This window comes from Acaromyces ingoldii (assembly GCF_003144295.1).
Source record: "Acaromyces ingoldii strain MCA 4198 unplaced genomic scaffold FA10scaffold_1, whole genome shotgun sequence".
NCBI classification, from domain to species: domain Eukaryota; kingdom Fungi; phylum Basidiomycota; class Exobasidiomycetes; order Exobasidiales; family Cryptobasidiaceae; genus Acaromyces; species Acaromyces ingoldii.
Genome location: NW_020290247.1, coordinates 3,766,044 through 3,787,556, shown reverse-complemented (window position 1 = coordinate 3,787,556; position 21,513 = coordinate 3,766,044). Strand labels below are relative to the sequence as shown.

General features: G+C 57.5%; 7 protein-coding genes across 7 annotated transcripts; 3 read left to right on the top strand and 4 right to left on the bottom strand.

Annotated features, from left to right (window-relative positions):
- The first annotated feature begins 86 nt into the window (after positions 1–86).
- FA10DRAFT_264695 (alpha/beta-hydrolase) lies at positions 87–1,749 on the top strand. The gene has a single exon (XM_025520755.1). The coding sequence runs from the start codon at positions 161–163 to the stop codon at positions 1,469–1,471; it is 1,311 nt and encodes a 436-aa protein (XP_025381312.1). The 5' UTR covers positions 87–160; the 3' UTR covers positions 1,472–1,749.
- FA10DRAFT_264694 (hypothetical protein) lies at positions 1,530–2,179 on the bottom strand. The gene has a single exon (XM_025520754.1). It carries the CDS (start codon positions 2,107–2,109, stop codon positions 1,648–1,650), a length of 462 nt encoding a protein of 153 aa, XP_025381311.1. The 5' UTR covers positions 2,110–2,179; the 3' UTR covers positions 1,530–1,647.
- Positions 2,180–3,142: 963 nt separating this feature from the next.
- FA10DRAFT_224541 (hypothetical protein) lies at positions 3,143–4,443 on the bottom strand (the record flags this gene model as incomplete). Its single annotated transcript, XM_025518610.1, has 2 exons — positions 3,143–3,343; positions 3,421–4,443. The coding sequence occupies 2 exons, from the start codon at positions 4,441–4,443 to the stop codon at positions 3,143–3,145; spliced, it is 1,224 nt and encodes a 407-aa protein (XP_025381310.1).
- Positions 4,444–4,596: 153 nt separating this feature from the next.
- On the top strand, positions 4,597–6,160 carry FA10DRAFT_274202 (hypothetical protein). Its single transcript, XM_025523208.1, has 2 exons — positions 4,597–5,395; positions 5,460–6,160. The coding sequence occupies exons 1-2, from the start codon at positions 5,036–5,038 to the stop codon at positions 5,937–5,939; spliced, it is 840 nt and encodes a 279-aa protein (XP_025381309.1). The 5' UTR covers positions 4,597–5,035; the 3' UTR covers positions 5,940–6,160.
- Positions 6,161–6,378: 218 nt separating this feature from the next.
- Positions 6,379–10,573, bottom strand: FA10DRAFT_41465 (hypothetical protein). The gene has a single exon (XM_025525468.1). The coding sequence runs from the start codon at positions 10,524–10,526 to the stop codon at positions 6,480–6,482; it is 4,047 nt and encodes a 1,348-aa protein (XP_025381308.1). The 5' UTR covers positions 10,527–10,573; the 3' UTR covers positions 6,379–6,479.
- Positions 10,574–12,659: 2,086 nt separating this feature from the next.
- FA10DRAFT_226487 (hypothetical protein) lies at positions 12,660–20,100 on the top strand (the record flags this gene model as incomplete). The annotated part of the gene is made up of 6 exons (XM_025518690.1): positions 12,660–13,553; positions 13,612–14,445; positions 14,494–15,634; positions 15,710–19,246; positions 19,334–19,497; positions 19,663–20,100. 6 exons carry the CDS (start codon positions 12,660–12,662, stop codon positions 20,098–20,100), a joined length of 7,008 nt encoding a protein of 2,335 aa, XP_025381307.1.
- FA10DRAFT_277749 (hypothetical protein) lies at positions 19,970–21,473 on the bottom strand. The gene is made up of 2 exons (XM_025523400.1): positions 20,474–21,473; positions 19,970–20,405 (listed from the first exon to the last, which is right to left on the bottom strand). The coding sequence occupies exons 1-2, from the start codon at positions 21,365–21,367 to the stop codon at positions 20,202–20,204; spliced, it is 1,098 nt and encodes a 365-aa protein (XP_025381306.1). The 5' UTR covers positions 21,368–21,473; the 3' UTR covers positions 19,970–20,201.
- Positions 21,474–21,513: the final 40 nt, after the last annotated feature.

Sequence of the window (21,513 nt, the reverse complement as noted above, 5' to 3'; positions counted from 1 at the left end):
CAGGGGGCTCGACTGTTGTGGAGAACAGAGCCGCACGGACCACGCATCTCTCATGCACCAAACCTTCGCTCTTCCGCTCTCACATCGTCCCTCTTCATCACTCGACTCTGAGAACAAAACACAAAGACAACGACAATAAGGAGATACAAATAGTACAAGAATGGCTGAAGTCCCTCAGCTAATCAAGGACGCGCTCGAGTACGAGAAGACGCAGCTGGCCTTTCCGCAGGACGACGACTTCTACCGGGTCGACGCGAGCCATGTCCGCGCGGCACCAGGCAAGTTGATCACGCTGCAACGGGATCTGGACACTTCGCGATTCTCGCTTCCGCCCGGATGCGCCATTTCTCGCTTCATCTACCAGAGCAAGACGATGGCTGGCGCACCCGTGCCCGTCTCGGCCTTTATACTTTGGCCCCACGCACCTCGGCTCGACGACCAGGGTCGCTGCTCCGTCGTTGCTTGGTCGCACGGCACGAGCGGGCTGTACGACGACGCTGCGCCGTCCAGGTACAAGAACCTGTGGCAGCACTACCTTGGCCCGTTCCCACTAGCGATGCAAGGCTATGTCGTCGTGGCCACCGACTACGCCGGTCTTGGCGTGGCACGGACCGGGGACGGAAAGCCCATCATCCACGAGTACCTCTCAGGCCCCGCCCAGGCAAACGATGTCGTCTATTCCGTGCTTGCTGCGCGAGAAGCCTTTCCGGACCAGCTTTCGAAAAAGTGGGTCGCCGCTGGCCACTCTCAGGGAGGCGCCTCCGCGTGGGCCGTCGCGCAGCGCCAAGCCCGCGAGCCAATCGATGGCTACCTCGGCGCTGTCGCCCTGTCTCCCGTCACGCTGATACCCGACCAGTTGGAGCCAATCAGGTCGGTGATTGCCGCCGCCAACTCCCGCGGCCTCCAACAGTACCGCCCGGAGCTCGATGTGTTCCACACGCTCCTGACCGAATCGGGCCGCAAGCGGCTGGCAACGACAGAAGCGCTCCGGGGCAACACGGCCATCTTTCTCTCCGTCTTTCTTGAAGCCAGCTCCAACGTTGCCGACGCAGAGGCTGCGGGCACAGGAGCCGTGCAGGGCATCTTGCAAGAGGATGTGTGGGAAAGGTACAAGGATTACTACGAGGAGATTGCCAACGGAGGCAAGCCGATTGCGGGGCCGATGCTGGTCTTGCACGGGAACAAGGACCCCGTGCTGTGCGTCGATGCAACGCGCAAGTGGGTCGACAAGACGATGGAGATGTACAAAGAGGCCCGAATCGAATATGTCGAACTCGACGGCGTGTCGCACAATGGTGCATGCACGGCCGCCCAGTGGATCTGGACCGACTGGATCGCACAGCGCTTCGGGGGCGTGAAAGAGGCGAGCAGGGGCACAAGGACGATCAAGCCTCCGAGGCCTGTCGATGCGTACCAAAAGGAGATCAATTGGTGGATCGCAGAAGCCACGCAGTTCTACCACGCTCCCTGAACAAAAGGAGGTCATCTCCGCCCTCGTATCTTTTTTTTTCTTCCTTTTTTTAACATGCATCAAATGTCCATTGTTGTCTCAACCTAGAATCAGCGCGACACACTGCTTCATATAAGCTACTACTGAGCATCTCATCCCTCGAAAGACAGTATGCAGGGCCACAGTTACGCCAGCTCTTACTCTCTGGAGATTGAGGAAGCAGAGGACGGCGAAGGTGTCCTTGGGACGATGAGTGTCGTATTGAAGTAGTCGACGGTGACGGCCCCGCTCGCCCCTACGGTACCAAACACGGCGGCATGAAGGTACTCGGTGGCATTGTTGAATCTGTAGTCGGCAGGTATAGTCACATTGACGTCGAACCCAGGTGGGCGCTTGTTGACGTGGCGGATATCGCTGACCTGGAACGGAGACGAGCCTAGAGACTTGCCGTCATTGTGATTGATTGGCGTGAGGCTAAAGGCGATTGTATATTGGTCGTTGTTGGCGATGTAGTTTGTCGTGCGGAAGTGCACCTGAAAGGGCCTGCCTGGTCGCTGGTGCTTCTTTGAGACAGACATTGCCACAATGCGGGCCGAAGCTTGGGAGCATGCTAGTGCCGCCACGGCGAGGCAGAAGAGGAGGAATGAAGGCGGCGTCATGTTGCTCCTCGATGCGCTCAGGAGATTGTTGAAGAGGGAGGGAATGTCTTCCTAGTCTCTTGTTTGCGGCTCACAGGACTGTGAAAGGCTCCTCTTTATGCTTATTCTTTTGTCCCAAGTTTCGTAGACCCTGGCTGGGCGCATCTTCGCTGACGCATCCTTGCTGCACAAGGCACATTTCAGAGTGCCGTGATTGTGACAAGGACATTTTCATCGGATTCCCCTAAGCCTCACGATCTGTGCGCTTCTTCTGGCCTGCCGGCGAGATGCATGTTTGCCCGCAAAGGAGACGTACAGTACATACAGTACTCTACGTATATAGATCAGATGAGCGCTTGCTTCTCTAGCCGTCCAGCAACCAAGCACATTATTTTAGCTCTCTTTCTTTTCTCTCCCAAAAAGGGCAAAGTGCCCGAAGCTGTCTTCTCTCCACATTGATTAGCATTCCCTTTTTCGAGCGCAGAATAAATAGGGGGGGGGAAAAGACCTGCTCTGTCCCGCCGCAGGCAAAGTGCGTGATTGGACGCTAGGCTTAGCCACCATGCTATAGCCGGGATTCCGGAGTCCCGACAGGGTCACTCTCAAAGCGGCGGCGCCTCTCGAAGAGTGGGCTGGACAACGCATGCAAGATTCTGTCGGGCCAACACGGGCCCCACCCAAGCGCACGGTGCTCGCCGCAACGGCAAGCTTGGGGGATTGATGACGTTGGCGCGATGCATCTTCTCTTCGGGCACTCGGATCGTGTGCCCGTCGCGCACGGAAGGGGCCTCTTGGGAATTTCATTTCGCTGTTTCCGCCGTCTTCGCTCTTGAACCTCCTCCGTGCGTACTCCTGCGGTCCACCGCAGCATTCCGCCATGGCTTCCAATCAATCTCCATAGCTACGGCACCGCAGGGATGACGTCGTAAGGGTTCAATCGTCCAGCTGTCATGCCAATGATGACAGCATAGCGGTCTGTGCGGTGCAAGGACATAACGCGTGAGAGCATCGCTCCTTCGAGACTCAAATGAGAGTGAGAGAGAGCTTGGTCTTCTCAGGTATACGGTCGATTGCTCCTCCGCAGCATTAGGAGCGAAGCGGAGTGGTGGAGCTCTAGGACGTCATCGTAGCCGATCCGGCCCTCTTCGCATGCACCCTTGATGGCTCGGGCAACCATGTCATCCTCTCGCCCGATGCGCAGCTTCTGTTCGGGATGGTCTTTGTAGTAGCGTGTGCTGCCGGAGAGCGATCTGAACTGCAGGAAGGAGCCTGGAGCGTCAGTCCCATGAAGCAGATCATGCAAAAGACATCGAGAGTAAAGGGAGGCCTCACCCACTGAGCCATCTTTCGAGGCGTCGTGGTTCGCCAGGGGTCCTTCGCGTAAGCAAAACCGTTGCCTGCGTCGTTGCCCACCGAGACAGCCTTTTGAACGTCTTCGGGCATCCAAGCGGGAAGCGGTTCGTCGCTTTTTGGGCTGTTGAATCCCGGAGGAAGCTCGAGGTCTCGAGGAAAGTCAAAGACAAAGTAGCCTCTCGACTCGCTGTGCCATGCTCTCGTCAGGCTGTCATCGCCTAGGGTCCAAGGCATGATGGCGGTGGAATAGAATTCGGCAGCGCCCAGCCGGATTTGCGGGTGAGTGTAGTACTGCGAGATGGGGCTCCTGCTATCAAAAGACGCGCCCATCAGGAGCTGGCGCAACGGTCTTGTCCTCTCGGCCATCGGTCCAGTAAGCGGCCCGACGGAAGGGACGAGGCCGATGGCAAAGATGGTCCCATTGGGTCGAAGCAGCTTCGACCAAGTGGTCCATAGGTCCCAAGTAGACTCCGGTGTTGACCAGTCAAAGCAGTGAAAGGCGTTTGCAACCACGATGCTGTCGACCTGTCCATCGATGTTGGGCTCCGAAGCAGATCCTACGTCAAAATCGAGCTTAAGGCCGTCCGTAGCTGGAAGCCCCACCCTCTCGAGCTCATCAGCCTCCGTGATAGCCAGCATGGCCAGGCTGCGACCCATCGCAATATGACTCTCGGAGGGGTCTCGTGCAAAGACCTTGTCAAATTTGGTCGCAAAGTGGAATGCCAGCTGGCCCGGACCACTACCGAGGTCCAATGCCGCCTCGTACCTGGGCTTACTGTCGTTGACGAATGCAGCTGCGTGGTAGGCGAACATGGCTTTGATCAAGTACGACGGGTAAGGGGTTCTTGCCCTGAGGTAGTCCAAGCCCTCGCTCGCCTCCGTCAACCAAGCGTGGCTCGCAGCATGCCGCCGTTGCGAAGCGGGACGACTCTCGTCAGCCGTCCCTGTGTCCTTGCCCCAGATTTTGGTCTTGATCGATGAAACCACATTTCTGGTGAACATTAAACTCGAGAGTGACAACTCAGGCTTGCGATCTTCTGGATAGAGACGAATAAATTGGGTGCGCTTCAAAGGGGCGCCCTGTCCCAAGGCAGCACGGGCCACCTCCACTGCGAAGGAGATCCAGCTCCTGCCAAGCTCAGCATGCCGGACGCTCACGAGCGGCTTCGGATAATGAAACATGGGCTCATCTCGGAGCTCAAAGTTGGCGAAGAGTCAGCCACACAATGCTTTGTCTTCCCCCTTCCACGAACAATGGGCGGGACCCATGCCGTGTAGAGGGAGGATGACAGCCAGAAGGAATGGCTGCGACGTGCGTTGCTGACAAAGCTTGAGCAAGGTGTCCAGACACACTCGATTGCGAGCCTGGCCCGCTTGTGAAGTCGGACGATAGCAGCAGCACTGCGGAGCGGAAATTTGTTGAAGACAGCTGGTTCGGCTGTCAGCGCTTGATGAGCTCGCCGGTCGGCTGCACCCCTTTTCATTCGAGGAGCTCGGCACGGACATTCCAACAAACGGCGGTTGTCTTATATAAAGGCGCGTCTTATTTCTTCTTGACCCTCCTCACCCATCCCCATCGACCGCACCCCCAACCATGTCCGAGGTGGTGCCCGCTGAGACACCCATCCTGACAGTCTCGAGGCTTGTCGAAGCCTCGCTCGACCAGCTCCGCTCTCCGTCGCTCACCGACGCGGACCGACAGTCTGTCATTGGTCGACTCGAACTGGCGAACCGGCTACTGAACGGCTTGGACCCTTACCTCGACAGTGTCTCCTCTGGCGGTCCTCCGGGCCTGCAGCCGCTGATCCATGAGACGATCCATCACGACTGGGCGCGTGCCTACCAAGAGAAGAAGGTGTCGTTCAAGGTCAACCCTTCGTGGTCTGCTGGCGCCTATGAAGGCTCGTTTGTTGCCCTAGTCGCGAGGGCCGTCGGCGCAAAGAGGGTTCTCGAGGTGAGTTTGACTCCAGCCCCCTCCTCACTGAATTCATGCGCTTACTTGTTTTTACATCTCTTAGATCGGCATGTTCACAGGCACGACGACGCTGTGTGTGGCCAGCTCGCTCCCCTCAGACGGCAAGGTCGTCTGCCTTGAGATCGATCAGTACTTTGAGGACCTAGCCCGACCCTACTTCGAAAAGGCTGGCGTCTCGTCCAAGATCGACGTCAAGGTTGGCAAGGCTCTCGATTTTCTCCAGAGCTACAATGGCGAGCCATTCGACCTCATCTTCATCGATGCGGACAAGACCGGCTACCTGGGCTATTTTAATGCAATCCTCGATCGCGGCCTGCTCAGCAAGAACGGCGTCCTCCTCGTTGACAACGTCCTCTACAAGGGCCTTCCCATCACTGACGGCCTTCAATCCGAGTCAACTGCCGAGAGGGTCGACAATGGGGGAGCATTGAAGCACTTCAACCAGGTCGTCCGTCAAGACAAGCGCGTCGAGGTCTGCGTCCTGCCAATCCGCGACGGCGTATCCTTCATCATGCACAAGTAGATACACCTCACAAGTGGCTCATCATGCTGACATGCCCAAGAGACGAGAACTGCTGTAAAACATGCAAGTAGAGACATTTGCCATCTCGTGAAAACATTGTTACATCTCCATCGGCGTCGAAAGTGAAGAGGACCTCTGGACGGAAGAGGACGCGAACCGTCTAGCACGAGCCTCGTCTGCTTCTACCTCGCCCCTCCAGACCCTCTCCATACCCTTGAGCTTGTCCAATCGCTCTCTAACAGCCTTCTTGACCGCCCCAGCTTTTTCTCTCCTTTCCATGCTCCCACTGCCTCCAACGCCACCTTCTGAAGGCTCCTCGGCTCTGACGAGCAAGGCATCGATGACGAGGTATGGCAGCCACGTAGACTGGGCAGCCGTCTTGGCTCGCTTGCGTTCCATCGCAGACACCTCGCCGTCTGTCGATGTCCGCACCATCAAGAGGGCTTCATCGAGGGCCGCATCGATGAGGTTATGGCTCGACAGACTCCGAACGAGAACATCGGGTCGTTTCATCTGCAGAAAAGAACAAGTGATCAGTCGTCAACACCAACACACCTTCGCGCTGAGGTGGACACTCACCCTGAACCACTCGACAAGCCACTTCGGCACAGACTGCCAGGCACCCAGGCTCAGGATCTTGTCGAGGACCGCAATCCTGCATCTTGCCTCTTTGTCGCCTCCGTCACTCCCTTGCACCGCTTTTCTAGGTGAAGATGATGATGCTGAGGTCGAGCTGGACGACGAAAGATCGAGCTGAAGCCTAAGATATCTCCACGCTCTGCTCGATGTCCTTCCTTTCCAAGCTGCACTCCACTGGCTCAAGTCGAGGAACCTGGCTTCCTCAGCCTCAAAATCACTATCCAAGTCGTCGTCGTTGGCTTCGTCCTCTCCTCGCCGCTTGGCCTCCTCGACCCTTGCCAGGCCGACGCAACGCTCCGTCAAGCTAGCGAGAACGCCGCTTTCGTCGAGACCCATGTCTCTGGCCAACGTCAGGGCCTTGTCAAACTCGTCGACACGCGCAAAGAGGAGCACGGCGCTCATGGCATCCAGCGAGAGGGCCACCTCGGGAAACAAGGGAGCGAGCTCGAGTCTAGCAAGGCACAGGCGGCACAGCCTCCGGACGTCTGCCAAACGGACGATGCTGATCTCGTGTGAGTCGCTTGCGAAACGCGACCGAGGAATGTACGAGGTCAAGCCAGTTCTTGGGTTCCGGACCCGCTTGGACACCGAAGACGAAGCCTGGTTCTCCTCTTCGCCTGCTGTCTCATCCTCTTGTTCTTGAGAGCGTCTCGGGAGGGCGTCGGCGAACCAAGCATCGCGTGGCTCGATGAGCGCAAGGACATTGACGGCGGCCAGATAGCAATTGGCTTCTAAGATAGCCAGATCGATGCTTTCCTCTTTGTCGAGCGTGTAGGCGTTGGCGCTACCTGCTCCCCTGCCGCCTCTGGGCCGGACGACGGCAGCAAGCTTGCGGATGTCCCCAAGCCTGGTTCCCTGCTGGTACATGACAGCACCGGCGCTCTTGAGGTCCCCACGCTTCGTGTAGAAGGAGTACAGGACTCTGTAGTAGTTTGGCTTGGTCGTGAACGGGTCCGAATTCCTTGCCTTGAAGCTCAGCGTCCTCTCCACCTCTGCCTGTTCGCCCGCAAAGCTCATCTTGAGGAGCTGGGCAATGTGGCCAGACTCGCACATGACGCCAATCAGGCTTCGCAGCGAGTCGCGCTTGAGATCGTGGAGCGTCTTGGGTATCGCCATGACTGTCGTATAGCTCGATTCAAAGTCGCCGAGGGTAAGCTGGGCTCGGAATAGGGCGAACCAGAGATCCCGCGTCAATGACGGAGAATAGACCGAAGGATTCCCTTGGACGAGCTCGGTCTGATCCAGAGCAAGTTTGGCGTATCGAGCCACGGCTTCATGAGCTGAGAGCGAAGCCATGTAAAGGGCAACATGCCTGTAAAAGAGGACTAAGGCCTCTGTTGTGCCCAGCGCAGACCGTATGGGGGATGGCAGCAGCGAGATGAGGATCGCACCTTCGTCGTCGCTCTCCCCTCCCTGCAAATCCTGCAACTGCTCGGGGCTCATGAGAGTCCTGGCGACGTCGTCGAAATGTCGAGCCGCCTCGATTGCGTTGCCAGTCATGACGGCGCACCGACCAAGCAGATACGACGAGGCACAGCCGGGCCAGAATCTTGCCAAGATAGAGGCAGCCGCGGACGGATAGCCCACCACGATAAGATTGTGCGCAAGCATCGCCCATGCTCGTGTAAGACCGAGAGAAGCTGTGTCGTTTTCGAACAAGCAGTCGAAGCCGAGGACTGCGGAGGTAAAGGCTGGAACAGCTGTCGAAAGTGCAAGTCCTTGGGTACCCTCCTCGATTGAGAAGAAGTGACCTGCCATGAGACAGGCGTGTAAAGGGTTGATCGCTACTCCATCGAGGATCGCAATGTCGTCGCTGACACCGTCTCCCGTGCCTACATCTCTGATGAAGGTCGATGGGCTGTTCTCAGAGAACCCAAGGCGATCGATGCGGTTTGCGACAGCATCGGCGTCGAGCTCGGCTCCGGTCCCTGTGATAAGGACCTCGGATACAGGCTCTTCGGCGGCCGTCTCGGGGGGACCTTCTAGACTGACAAGAGAGTGCAGTGCCACAAGGCGTTGCCATGCGATCAAGGTGCGGGACACGATCTCTGCTACATCGACGGTGGTGAGCGACAAGACGTCTGATGCAACAGCCGCGACGAGGTAGCACAGTGACCGAACGAGAGCAAGCCTTGAAGAGATCAGTTGAGTGAAAGAGTCCGAGGCAAGGGCGACACCGAGCTCGGTTCTGAGCAACAATTGAGACATGCCTGTGTCGCGTTGGCCAAGCACACCCTCGAAGAGAGTATCGAGCAGAGCGAGAATGAGTCCTTGACCATCCACGCTGTCCAGATCGAGGCGGACCTTGAGCTCCTGGAATCTCAACGTCAGTGTGTCCTCCTCCTCCTGCACCATTTCTGATTGTACGTGCTGAATCCAAGCTTCTGAAACTATTGTCTCTAAAAGCAAGCTCGTTTCAGTGTGGACGGCTTCCTCGAGGGCGGCCTCGAACGCAGTAGTCGACGTCCGCTCGAGTCCGTTGAACAGCTCTTGTGCGAAAACAGCAATGTCGAGGATGCCCTGGAGTGCATCGGCGTCGTTTCCGACCAAGTGGAAGAAGGTCGATCCATTTGACGTCTGCGCTATTTGCAGCAGATGGTCCAGCTCTCTTTGAGACAGAATCCTTCCGCGCTCTAAGCGGGCGCGCAAGGCCTGAGTAAGTGTCGTGGCCAATGCAGGCGACACCTCGAGTCTCGAAGGGGCCAAGGTGGAGGAGAGCCGCTCCAAGATCAAGCCGCCATCCTCGACGACGGGGAGCGAAAGAAGCTCGGACGAGACAACAAAGGGGGAGTCGCGGCCGACGTCATCGGTAGGTAGCGCATCGACGAAACCGACAGGCCACCTAGCTTTTGCCTCGAGGTCGTCGAGAATACCCACGAACCGACTCCACTCTCGTCGGACCGCGCCCCAGTACGACTCATAGCCTAGCGCACCCGAGGCAGGATCGGCTTCGAGCTGCACATTACAGCCAACTAGGCTGGCAATCTGCTCAGCGAGTCCGCTGAATTCGGCATCGGCTGCCAGTGATGGCGGCTTCGTCATATTTTCGGGCCAATGGGCTTCGAGATCGTCCGCATACAGCGTCACAGCCTTGTCGAGGGTGCTCAATGTGTATCGGCCCGCTTCGAGAACCCTCTCGAGGAAGAATGTGGCCATGTCAGAGCCCGACTGCATCATGTGCATGCGTGCACCCAGATCTTGGTCCATCTCGGATCCATGCAAAGCCGCTTGGAACACTGGTGTCGACACCGTGGACCAGGTCTCAGCTTCGTCCTCGCCAACCGTGGTGTATTTGGAAAGGGGTTTTCCCTCGACATCCCACAGCGACCACAGTCTCCATTTTGTGCCGGGCTCGTCCTTGGTCGGCAGCACTGCTACGTCTCGCAGCTCGGCGTGTGGGCCGCGTGTGTCGATGTCGCACTCCTTCTGCCACAGAAGATCGACGTCGCCCACGTCGCCCATCATACCCGCCTGGGATCCTGACGTACCCTTGCGATGGGCTCCGTCGAACTGCACGCCGTACAGCGCAAAGAAGCCTCCGGTGAGAGACGATGTTGGCACGAATACGACGAAGTAGAGCGGATATGGGCTGCTGGCGTCGTGTTCGAACGAAGAGTAGGCTTTGATGATAATTTTGGCCGTTGTTGGCAGCGATGCCCGTGCCTCCTGACCGTCCACCACAACAAGGTCCTCGCTGTTGTCTGGCGGTGCATCGGCCATCATGACGTTGAATGGCAAGTCGATGACTCGAATGCAAGCATCGCTGCTCAGGTCCCACAGTCTGAGCTTGCGGTCTCTGCTCGCCGAAATAGCCAGGGTGTGCTCGCTCGACGACGACCTGACAAAGGTTTCGATACCCAACGGGTGCGTAGGAGAGCCTCCATCTCGCACTTCCACAGATGGTCCGGATGCGCCGTTGACGTTAGTGCGGCTAAATAGACGGGACATGCCCGAAAAGAAGTTGCTTGCTCGTATAGTCGACTCTTGCCAGATACCTTTACAGTAGAAGAGTGACAAAGTCAGTTAATCAAGCTCGGTAGTCGGAGGGGAGGAGGGACAAGACTCACCCTCAACTTCATCCTCCGTCGAGGCATCTCTCCATATTGCCTTCAGAATCCTTCCATCGCTGCATGCTGCCAAATGAATTCCAAGGTCGGAAGATTGATGGCTCAAGCTGATCGCACTTGAGCTGCCATATACGTCGGGCCCTGCCGAGGAGAGCTTCTGCTCCTTGACCCATCGAGGGGGAATGTCGTCAGTCAAGATGGTGGACGACGACGAAGCCAACAGATCGATTGGCAATCGTATCCTGAAGAGATGCGCAGTGATGGTGCACGCTTGAATGACGAGAGAGAGGCCATCGGTGCTGGTTGTCAGCCTGGCCCCGAGCAAGGGAGCAGGAAACAGGAGCTGGTGAGGTCGAGAGGCAGGTGGAAGGTCGGCTGAGAGGGGAATGTATCTCAGCTCCAAAATCGATGATGTCGAAGGCGGCGTTCTTGCCAGCACGAGAGCGCGGCTTCCCTCTTGCAGAATGCATTCGCCCGTCACCAGCGCCTCCTGCCGATCGGCATCTTCGAGCTCTGGAACATGTGGATGGTCGGAGGGCACCACATGAACCTGGACTCTGCTCGAAGAAGGGCCGTAGTCGTTTGCATCCTCTGTATAGGAGCTATTGAGCGCATCGAATGGTGCCGAGACCAGCCGCATGGCTTCTCTCTTTCCCTCGCTCGGTTCGGTGTTGATCCAAACGGCAGACGAGAAGAAAGCCGACGCGCCTGTCCTGCCCTGTTGTGGACGGAGGAAAAATCGCGTCGGCCGAGGAGCAATGGACGTAGTGGATTTTTAGGCTCATTAGTTCGCACGCCATGGAGGCAGCTGCTTGCTTCCTCTGTCTGATGACGGCGGACTGGGCGGCTAACGGGCAGCACAGGTCGACCGACCATTGACGACAAATAGAGGAGAGGCAGGTACTCTCGTTGTCAAGGATCCTATCCCCGCTCTCAGAGAGAGGCGGACGGAAGCGCAAGCATAATGGACGCCCAGATTGCCATTCCCGACCTCGATGACGATGCAATCTACGACGTGGGCGGCCCTCTCGACGCGCCTCCCCGGCCCTTTCGAGGGGCAGAATTGGAGCGCCACTCTCGTTCTGGATCTGGAGCCAGCTTTGACTCAAGCAGTGGCTCTCGCACTGGGCCTGCGAGAGGCAATACGGGTGGGCCTGGATCCAGCAGTGGAGGATTCTCGTTTCCGAGAAAGGGCAGCTTTGCCTCGCTCAAGGCAGCCTTTCGAGGTGGCGCATCGCAACCGGCGCCTCTGATATCCAGCTCGCCTCAAGAAAACTACCCTCCGATGCTCAGGAACCCATTCACAGGGGCCATAGCTGTCAGTGGACAGCCCGGCTCGCCGCCCAATGACATTCCTCCGATTGGGAGGCATGCCCGCAACGATAGCGCATTGTCTACGCGGAGCCGCATGGGAAAGCACGTTCATCAGAGCTCGTACTATTCGGACGCAGCATCGACGAGCTTTGCAGGCTCGAATGGAACGTCTGAATCCGGACTCCCTCCTCCCCCTCTGCCTCCATTCCCAGAGTCGCTCAACAGCGCTACGCCACCACCTCCTCGGACCGCATACGCACGTTCCCTCTCCAAGGGCGGTCCCAGCACTGACGATGCAGCTCTTTCTGCCCCTTGGCTCACGCACGGCCACGGCCGCTCGGGGAGCTACCAATCATCCAGCGATGGCATCAGTGCGAGAAACGTCACCGCTGCATCGCAAACGCCTTACGGAGCTGTCGGCCAAAGCTATGGATACGGGTATGGGTTCAGTGACTATAGCGGCTTCGACGACGATCCCTTGTTGCCTCCACAACCCTTCTTCCGAGGCAGTCCTGCCAACTCGGTTATCACGACGTCTGATGAGGGACACGGTCAACGCAACAGTCGCGAGAGGGAGCGATCGGGCAGCGCCAGCAAGGGTTCCAAAACTCCTACGGCAACCCAGCTCCAGCTTGGCTTAAGCACGCCACGTCTTCAAGACATGCCCAGAAATCCTTCATCTTCGAGGTCGCGGATGGCTATGGCTGCTTCGGCAGGACAATTGCCTCAGGGCGTGGGGATAGAGGAGCCGAGGATGCCAAGCGATTACGCGCTCAACGTGCTCGCCAGTCGATTTGTCACTCTCACGGGTGTTCGCATAAAGGCAACCGTCGGCGGTGTCGACGAACCCGATCCTAGCCTGGTCCAAAGTTTGGGCCCCGACGTCGATGCGACGATGGAAGGTCTCCTAGATTCGTTAGCTCATGTCGCTAAACGAAATGCCAAAGCCGTCATTGACAGCCTCGTCCGATGGCGAAGCGCCGTCCTGGCCGATCAAGTCGATGTGGCCGATGTCCGCGGCGCAATGGCGGGTACGCAGCTTGGACTTACTGCGTCTTCGAGCGTACGTGACGTGGCGGCAGTTCTGACGAGAAGGAAGCAGCTGGCTTCAGCCTACCTCCTGGCCCGAGCTTTGGGCAAGGTGGCCTCGCAGCTCACCCCAGGTGCTATGCCCGAGCGACACTGGACAGAAGTCCAAGCGACAGCTTTCGACTTGATGAGGGAATGCGGCAGGGAGAGATTACCTTCCTCAAGGATGCAGGCCGAGGCTTTCGACGCGGCTTCAATGCTGCTGGGCGTACTTTCCAAGGCCAGCTTTGTCGCAGTCGGCGATCGATTCATCGCCTTCCTTGAGCAGCAGCAGCAGCAACGCAACCAGGTCTCATCCTCCTCGTCCAAAGAGACCGAGATTGCGACCGAGATGGCCATCGTTGGTATGCGCCATCTTCCCATCACTCCCTACCCCATGGAATTGTTCGAAGAAGGGGCAGAGTTCCTCGAGACCGTCTCTCGCAATTACGCCGCCGCTCACGGCCAAAGGCTGAAATACGCCTATGCAGAAACACTGACCAACCTATTACTGCCTGTGGCCCAAGTGAGCGGTCCTCACAACGTATCTCTCTCCCTATGACTAACTGTTTCCCATCCTTCAGTCAGCGTCAGCTGAGCTTCACCACCCGACATGGACCAAAGCACTAGAGACAATTGCGCCGCGAGCCATGGGAATGGTCGCAAAACCTCGGTATTGGGCTGTAGCATATCCACTGTATGTTGCAGTCCTCTGCGTATCTCCCGAGGACCGCTTTCTACACGCCCCGAGTTCCTCGTCGTCCTCTTCGTCTTCAGGCGCGCAATGGTCCTGGTCCGCCTGCATCGAGGCGGGTATTCCGAAGCTCAAAGATCGAGCGTCCCGGTCGATTGTGCTCAACGCTGCCGTTTGCCTGTTGTGGTCGTATCTCTTTCGCTGTCGTGAAAGCTCTACATCAACCACAAAGCGTCTCGAGTCATTTTTCCGCACTTGGTTCCCTCCTCATCGGTCCAACATCGTGCCGACCGAGACAGTCGTCCTCACCCCCCACATTGTCATGCTTCATTTGGTCCTCTACCGCCAATTCGACTTTGGGTGCGGCCTCGTCCTTGACCTTCTCCGACACAGTGCTCTTGGAGGCAAAACATTATCGCTGCAGCCCGAGGCTCTATCGCGACAACGCATGACCATCGCCATCCGGGCTGTGCTTCTTACCTTGGATGCTTACGTCAGAGCGGAATCGCCGCCTATGCCGACACCTGCCCGAACTTTCTCGTCCATCTCGTCCATCTCTGGATACGACGCGGAAAGGCCTGGACTGGGCGATCAGCTCCCTGAAGCTTTTGCTTTCCCAAGGCCGGAAATTGGAGACGCACAAGCTAATTTCAACGACCTCATCGGCAAAATCGCCCTTATATGCGATCATGAGATTGGAGGGGTCGTCGTATTCGACGAGCAGGTCGTAGCGTTACCGGAAAAGAACACTCATCAACTTCATGGCCGCCAGGCATCAGGGGGAGGCGTGGCCTCAGCCGCCGCCGCAGCAGCAGCAGCGATAACGACGTCGTCTTCGACGGGCGCCAATGATGAAGACCGTCTCACCTGGCGAGTTCACGTCACCAGCCGTCTCAGAGTGGGCTACAACCGCGAACACCAGGCTTCGATGGATCTCTTACGAGTCTGTTTTGAGAGTTGGCCCAGATGCCTTAGCTCAAGCATCCCCTTCTCGAGCGTCTTGGCGACACTGTATCGAGGACACTTCAGCGCCGACCCTGTCCTGGCCGACGCGGCTTCGCAAAGCCTCCGTCGCATCGCCTCGCTTCCTCGAGGCAGCAGCAGTCCTGGAGGTGCATCCACGATCGTCACTGGCTTCATGCGCTACATATTCCGACCTGACACAATCTTCTGGGAGACACATCGGGCACAAACGACAATTTTACCCAAAGTGGAACTGGCCGTCAAGCTGTGGGTGGAGCTGCTCAACATCTGGCTTGCCCAGCTTCGGGGTTCGGTAGAGGGATCGACTCAACAGAGGGCATGGGAAATGGAGAGAACGAGCGCCTGGGCCATCATAGACGAGGTGGAAGCACACGGCTTCTTCCTTCTTTGCTCGGCGTGGAGGCCTCTGCGACGGCATGCCATCAGTGTCCTCCGCCTCGTCGCCGTGCTCGACGAAGTCTTTCAGAACAGCTCCAACAACCGGATGGCTTCATTTGGCGACGGCATTGACGAAGAAGAGGACGAAGAACCAACGAGAGTGATCCATCTTCTCGACATGCCCTGCTCGCGATTTGTTGCTGAAAACGACGATGACGACAAAGAGCAGGCAGATGGACTTAGCGCATTCAAAGCGGCTGCTAGCGCTTCGAAGTGGATTCGTGGAAAGGAGACTCTGTGCGACGTCGCAGAGAGTGACAACTCATCCGAGCATGCCCTCTGGCTCAAGGTCCTTCCCCGTTTCTTGCGACAGTGTCTTGATCACTTTCCAACTACGGTGGCTGTCTTCAGAACGTCAGTCACCAACCGAGTCCTGTCGATGGATCATGCAGTTGGCATCGCTGCGGGAACCATGTCTTCGTCGACGACAACGACCACGGGTACGAACTCGTCAGCTTCTGGACAGGGTGTTGCTGGTGGTACAAGCAACGGTGTAGGAGGTGGTGGGGAAAGCGGAGGAATCGGTGTTCAGGGCGGAGGCTCGGGGAGCCTTAATGGAAGCGGAGGCGCTCATGTTGCATCGTCCTCAGGGGCCGGCTCGTTCCAAAGCAGCATCGGCGGTCCGACTTTGGCACCTGATCAGACTCTCATGGCTGATCATTGGAGGATGTATATCCTGTCTTTGTGTACGACGACGACTTCGACCGAGGGCTCGCGCAATCGAGGAGGGCCCGATGCCATGGGCGAGAGGTCGTTGGCCGCCCGTGATCTCTTCCAAAGACTGGTGCCCTTCCTGGCCTCTGACCACGCCAAATTTAGAGACTCGGTCGTGACAGCATTGGGGAACATCAACAAGAACCTGTACAAGACGCTGCTCGAAACGATGCAGAGCGTGAGCTCGCAGCTGAACGAGGATTTCAAGTCGAAGTCGCTCTCTCGCACTCAGACGGCGGGTACAATTGCAGGAATGACGGTGGCGCCCCAGCGAAAGACAAAGAGGCATCAGCGGCTGCGCACGTCGGTCGCCCACGTAATTCATCTCACGACTGCCAACATGGTGGCGGCAGGGCAGCATAGTGTTCAAGAGTACGACAAAGAACGTGATGCCATTGTCTCGCTCATTCTCCACTGGATCCGCGATACTCTGAACTTTCTGACTGATGCAGACATGCGAAGTGACTGGGAGCTTCAACGCCTCCGCCGCTTTTTCAGCAAGGTCGTCGAGGATCTCTTCGGAGCTTGTGGATCGTCGGTTCAGATGATGTTGGGCATTGATACCCGCCTCAGAATGTTCAGCCTCTTCGGCGAGTGGCACTCCTACAGCCAAGCGGCCAAAGACGGCCCGACGAAGCTTTCCGATCTCCTGGCGTCGGTCGCCGAACAACATCGTGATGACAAACAACAGAACAACATCCTCTGGAGCCTGCGAAACGAGACTCACTTTGTGTCCCTTCACGCGGCTGGCGCCATGGCGGCCCTCTGCCAAGGCGCGATCCCTGTCGCTAACTCTTCAGAGCCCCCAACATCAACGCACGCATTGCCTCCCGTTGAGCCTGCGAGTCTCCTCTCCTGGCTTCATCACCTTTTCGAGAGCTCCAATCGACAAAATAATGCCATCGCCAGGCGTGCATTACGATCTCTTCTGGACTGCAATGTCGGCCATCGGGCTCTTGTCGGACAGACCATCGACATGGCATTTTCAGAATCGGAGAAACGGCCTATCCTCAAGTCAGTCTTTGGCATTTTGGTCGACTACTTTGTCGCCCAAGGCACCAGCGGTGAGGGAACCGCAACGGACCAGTCTACGCCCCTTGAACAGATTATCTGCCTTGGTCTGATCAAGCTTGGTCACCCCGAGGCAGAGGTCAGGCGACGGGCGTTTGTCCTGTTGAGGACTTATGCCCCCGTCACCTGCCCTATTCATGCGATCGAAGGAGGCGTCGGCAGTCCGCTCCCCGCAACGTACCTGCGGGCTCAGCGTGACATCTCGTCCATTCTTGCCTTCGCCTTTGCCTCGCTCAAGGTTGCTGTCCTCTCAGAGTACACGCTCAGGCTTCCTCTGATCGACTCAGCGCGACGTGCGACCACCCTCGGCCTTTTACCAGAGTGGCTCCAGCAGATCGACTTGGTCCCAGCCGAATACGCCAACGAAGAGTGGAAGCTTAGCGTCGAGGCGACGACGAGCGGCTCGCCTCTGCCTTATCAAACGACTACAGCGTTGGCTAATCTCATGGCCCTTACGATTCGCTACGGTGATGAGCACAATTTCGAGATCCAGGACATGTGGGCCAGTCTGGCCGAAGGAGGCGCCTCCTTCGAGAGGAATGCACGCGTCGTCGTGCGCTTTCTCGTCAGCGAGGCACTGTACCTGCGGAGCCCAACCTTTGTCACGCACGCAAAGCGAGCCGTCAGCTGCCTTTCGCACACTGTCCTGGCACCGCTGCTATTTGACGAGCTCTGCGCGTACATCGATCCCACCAATATGATTCTGCAGCCCTTGGACAATGACCCCTGTCACGTCCTACCGGTGCCTGGTCGAGATCGCCGACTTTACGTGGCTCATCTCGAGTCCCTTATCTCGAGTTCGTCCCACGGCCAGTTCCGACAGACTTTCTCGCCAGGGCAACTCGCACTTCTCTACGTGGCCGAGCTGACATACGAGAAATCAGATCGACTCTCGTCTAAGATTGCGCTGCTATTGCATGCCATCTTCATGCACGTCGACAGCGTCTCAATTTTCAGCCAGGAGCAAGCCATGGCAATGCTCGAACAGCTCGTTCGCACGTCGGCCGCGGGCGTGGAGGCAAATCAAGACGTCGAGAACCTCTTCGACAAAGGAAGGGCCATCTTTTGGACCGATTCCGACCTCGATATCGACGTTGATCACGCCCGGACACCGAGAATGATGCGGTCGACCTTGCTGGAGGTGGTGTCGATATTGCAGAGATGCTCGCCTCTCCTGTCGGAGAATCTCGCCCAGCGATGGGGTGCCCGAGCGCTGCACTGGGCCACTGTTTGTCCGATTCGACACTTGGCCTGTCGATCCTTCCAAGCATTCAGAATCCTGCTTCCTGACCGAGTCTCGGCTTCAATGCTCGCCGACATGCTCAAGCGGCTTTCCAACACTATCTCGGATGCCTCGAGGACCGACGATCAGGCGTTTGCTCTCGAGACGCTCGTCACCTTGACGGCTGTTGCTAGGTCGCCCGTGGCATTGCTGGCTTACGAGGAGGACGTAATCTCGCCTTCGTTTGCCCACTTGTTTTGGTGCAACGTCGCGAGTCTGTCGACGATCAACGAGCGTGAATTCTCAGAAGCGATCGCGATGCTCGAAGCGTTGCTAGACAAAGTCGACGTTGGCAACAAGTCGGTGGTTGATGCATTGCGGCGCCACTGTCCCGATGGCTGGGAAGGCGAGCCTGGCGGCATACAGACAGCAGTGCTGAGAGGATTGCGCTCGTCGCTCACCTCGTCGGCCTCATTTGCATTACTGGCACGATTAGCCAAGGTCCAAGATGCGACACTGCTCGACGACGGACCGTCAGATTCTCGGCTTGGGTTCCTTTTCGTCGCCTCTCTTCCGTGGTTTCTTGAGCTCGCCGACGAACCGCACGGTCCTCACGCCGACATGGTTCGGGATCTCGCTCACGATATTGCCGCCTTGGCTGGAACGTCCAACAAGACAGACCTGCAGCGCGTGGCCACCTCGATTGCCCTGGCTCGCTTTCGAACAAGGGACGATCTTGTGCGGCAGGCAATGTCGAGCGTCAAGGCCCACTTCATGCCCCACCTGGGCCCCCTGCTGGCAGTGCTTCTCATTGGTCTCACGCTCAATAGCCTCGAATGGGTCCGAAGGCAGACGCTCAAAGTCCTCAACGTCTTTTTACCCGCCATGGATCCACGAAGCAAGGCCGCACTAGCAGAGATGGGAGCAGAGGTCATCATGCCTCTATTGCGACTGCTCAGCGTTCCGGGTCTGAGCAGCCAGGCCTTGGAGGTTCTCGATGAGCAACTCGAGCTCCGGGACGGGCCAGGTGCGAATCAGATGCTGAGATTGTCGCTGTTGGGCATGCCAAGCGCAGACGGAAAGATGATGATGATGCGTGCAAACGGCGGCAGCAACGGACCGGATAGCACTCTCTCACATCCTCACTCGCACCACCTGGGCAACGCCTCGACGTCTTCCGAAGCGGTTGGAAGTACGCTTTTCGGCACCCCAGATGAGAACGGGTGGGGCGTGGCGAATGCGCAGGAAAGCACGTCGAGGACCAGGATCAACATCTTGGCCGTGTTCAAAGAGTGCGAGATGGGTTTAGGCCAGGACTGCGTGCCTGTGGTTGGGGAGGTCAATTTCGTCGATTTTGATCAGACGTCTGCATCAGCCGGGCCTACTTTGATGACGGCCACAGGGACCACTGATAAGCACAATAATTATCAACACCATGGATCCGCACACAGCCATGGACATAGAAGACATAGTCGCGGACAGAGCCGAGGCGGCGACCGGGTGTTGCTGAAGCGCGTGTCGGAAGAGACCGCTGGCGAAGCAGCCACCGTCGCAGATGGAGAGCCGGCAAGTGCGGGAGGTGTGGATACGCTGGACAATCTTGGAGACCTCGTCAGTCAGCTGCATGATCTGGAAAGTTTCTTTGTCGACGAGCAGCAGGGTGGGAGTGGTAGTGGTGGGGGAGGAGGAAGCGGAGAGGGTTTGTCATCGTCAATGTCAATGTCGACGATGGCACGGAGCAATGTGCTAGCGATGGTTAGGAGACAACAAGAGGTGGACACGTACGGGCACAGCGCGAGGCCCAGTCAAGAAGGCGATCATGAAGAGGAGGATGAAGAGGATGATGACGACGACGACGATGAAGAAGGAGAGCATACCGCGAGGCGGAATATCGCCGCCGACGACGACGAGCACGATGGACATGATGTATTATACTGGGGTCGAGCATGAAGCCACTTGAGTCTGGACTGGAAAGAGCAATGAAATACTGGTGTACACATGTGAAAGCAGTCTGTAAGAGCAAGTTCATGCCAGGATTCTATTAATCTTCCCTAGTCGAGGTGAAGTTCATCTTGCGATTGCGCTTCCGCAACGGGCTCACGCCTTTCTGCCTCGGCGTCCGGGTCCAGGTGCCAAGCCGATCTTGAGGAGAGGGCCTCCGTAATGAGTTGTGCGCTCCGGAGGCCCATCTGATAGTAGCTTGCAGAGCTGCTGTAAAACATCGTGGTATGCGCATCGACTTCGTCTGAAGCTTTCTGTGAAGGCAGCACAGGTCAGCAAGGCAGATCTCAGAGGAAGAAGCAAGGTTGAGTGCACCACTTACGGCATTGTCGACGGCCTCAAATGCGCCAAACGAGGAAGCGTCCTGAGACGGAAGCACCACAAACGTCCTTGGCTGCATTCCACGCTCTAAGGGCGGCAACCTATTGTAGAGGACTCGAAAGACTGTTCCTCTACGACATTGCTTCTCCGAAAAGGCCTCGAGACGGCTCCGAAGCGCCTTATCGTCCCACAGATGAGAAACAAAGAGGAAGTGATCCGTCAGGTAGTTGTATGCCGGCGTGCCAAAGAACGTGGCCGTTGTCGCTGCAGCACCTGTGCCAATGGCAGCCAGAGCCGCCGTAGCGTACATCCAGTTTCGACTCTTTTGTGGCTGCTGTTGTCCACTGCCCTCGCCTGCTGCTCCCGTGATTCTTTGCTGTGGTGAGACAGAGGGAGGTGACGCCGACGAGGTGACAGCCTTGGCGGCCCAGAAAGAAGAGACGAGGGGGAGAACCTGCGAGCCGACCGAGTGTGCTTGCTTCAGGTATCCTCCGTACTTTGTCGCTGTGTTTTTGAAGACGGACGGGTGCACGCCGTAGTACGGCGTATCGAAGGCTAGGACCCCTACGATGGCGGGCCAACTGGCCTGCTCGAGCTTCATTGCGGCATCGACCGCCACGAGACCACCCATGGAATGGCCACAGAGAACAACCTTTGCTCGTTTCTTCCTTCTTCTTTCCCTCTTCGGGCTTGACTCGAGGCCTTGCTTCTCCTCAGATCGCTGCGCCTGCTCGTGCTGCGCTGACCCTGACCCATAGTCCTCATCCTCCTCCGACTCGAGCCTCGCACACCGCTCGACGACCCACTCCGACAGCCTTTCTACGGCTGCCTCCAACTTGCCTCGAGTCTCGTATGTGGGAAAGACCTCACAGAGGACCTTTGTTCCCGGCGACATTGTTGACGAGAGTATGTGCGCAAGTCGATTGGGAAAGTCTGCAAACGTTGTCTCCTGCGAGCCCTTGAAGCCATGGATGAAGATGATAAGAACAGGGTCATCGTCGACGGCACGACCCTTGCCCTTTCCGTCGTCCTGTTCTGCCA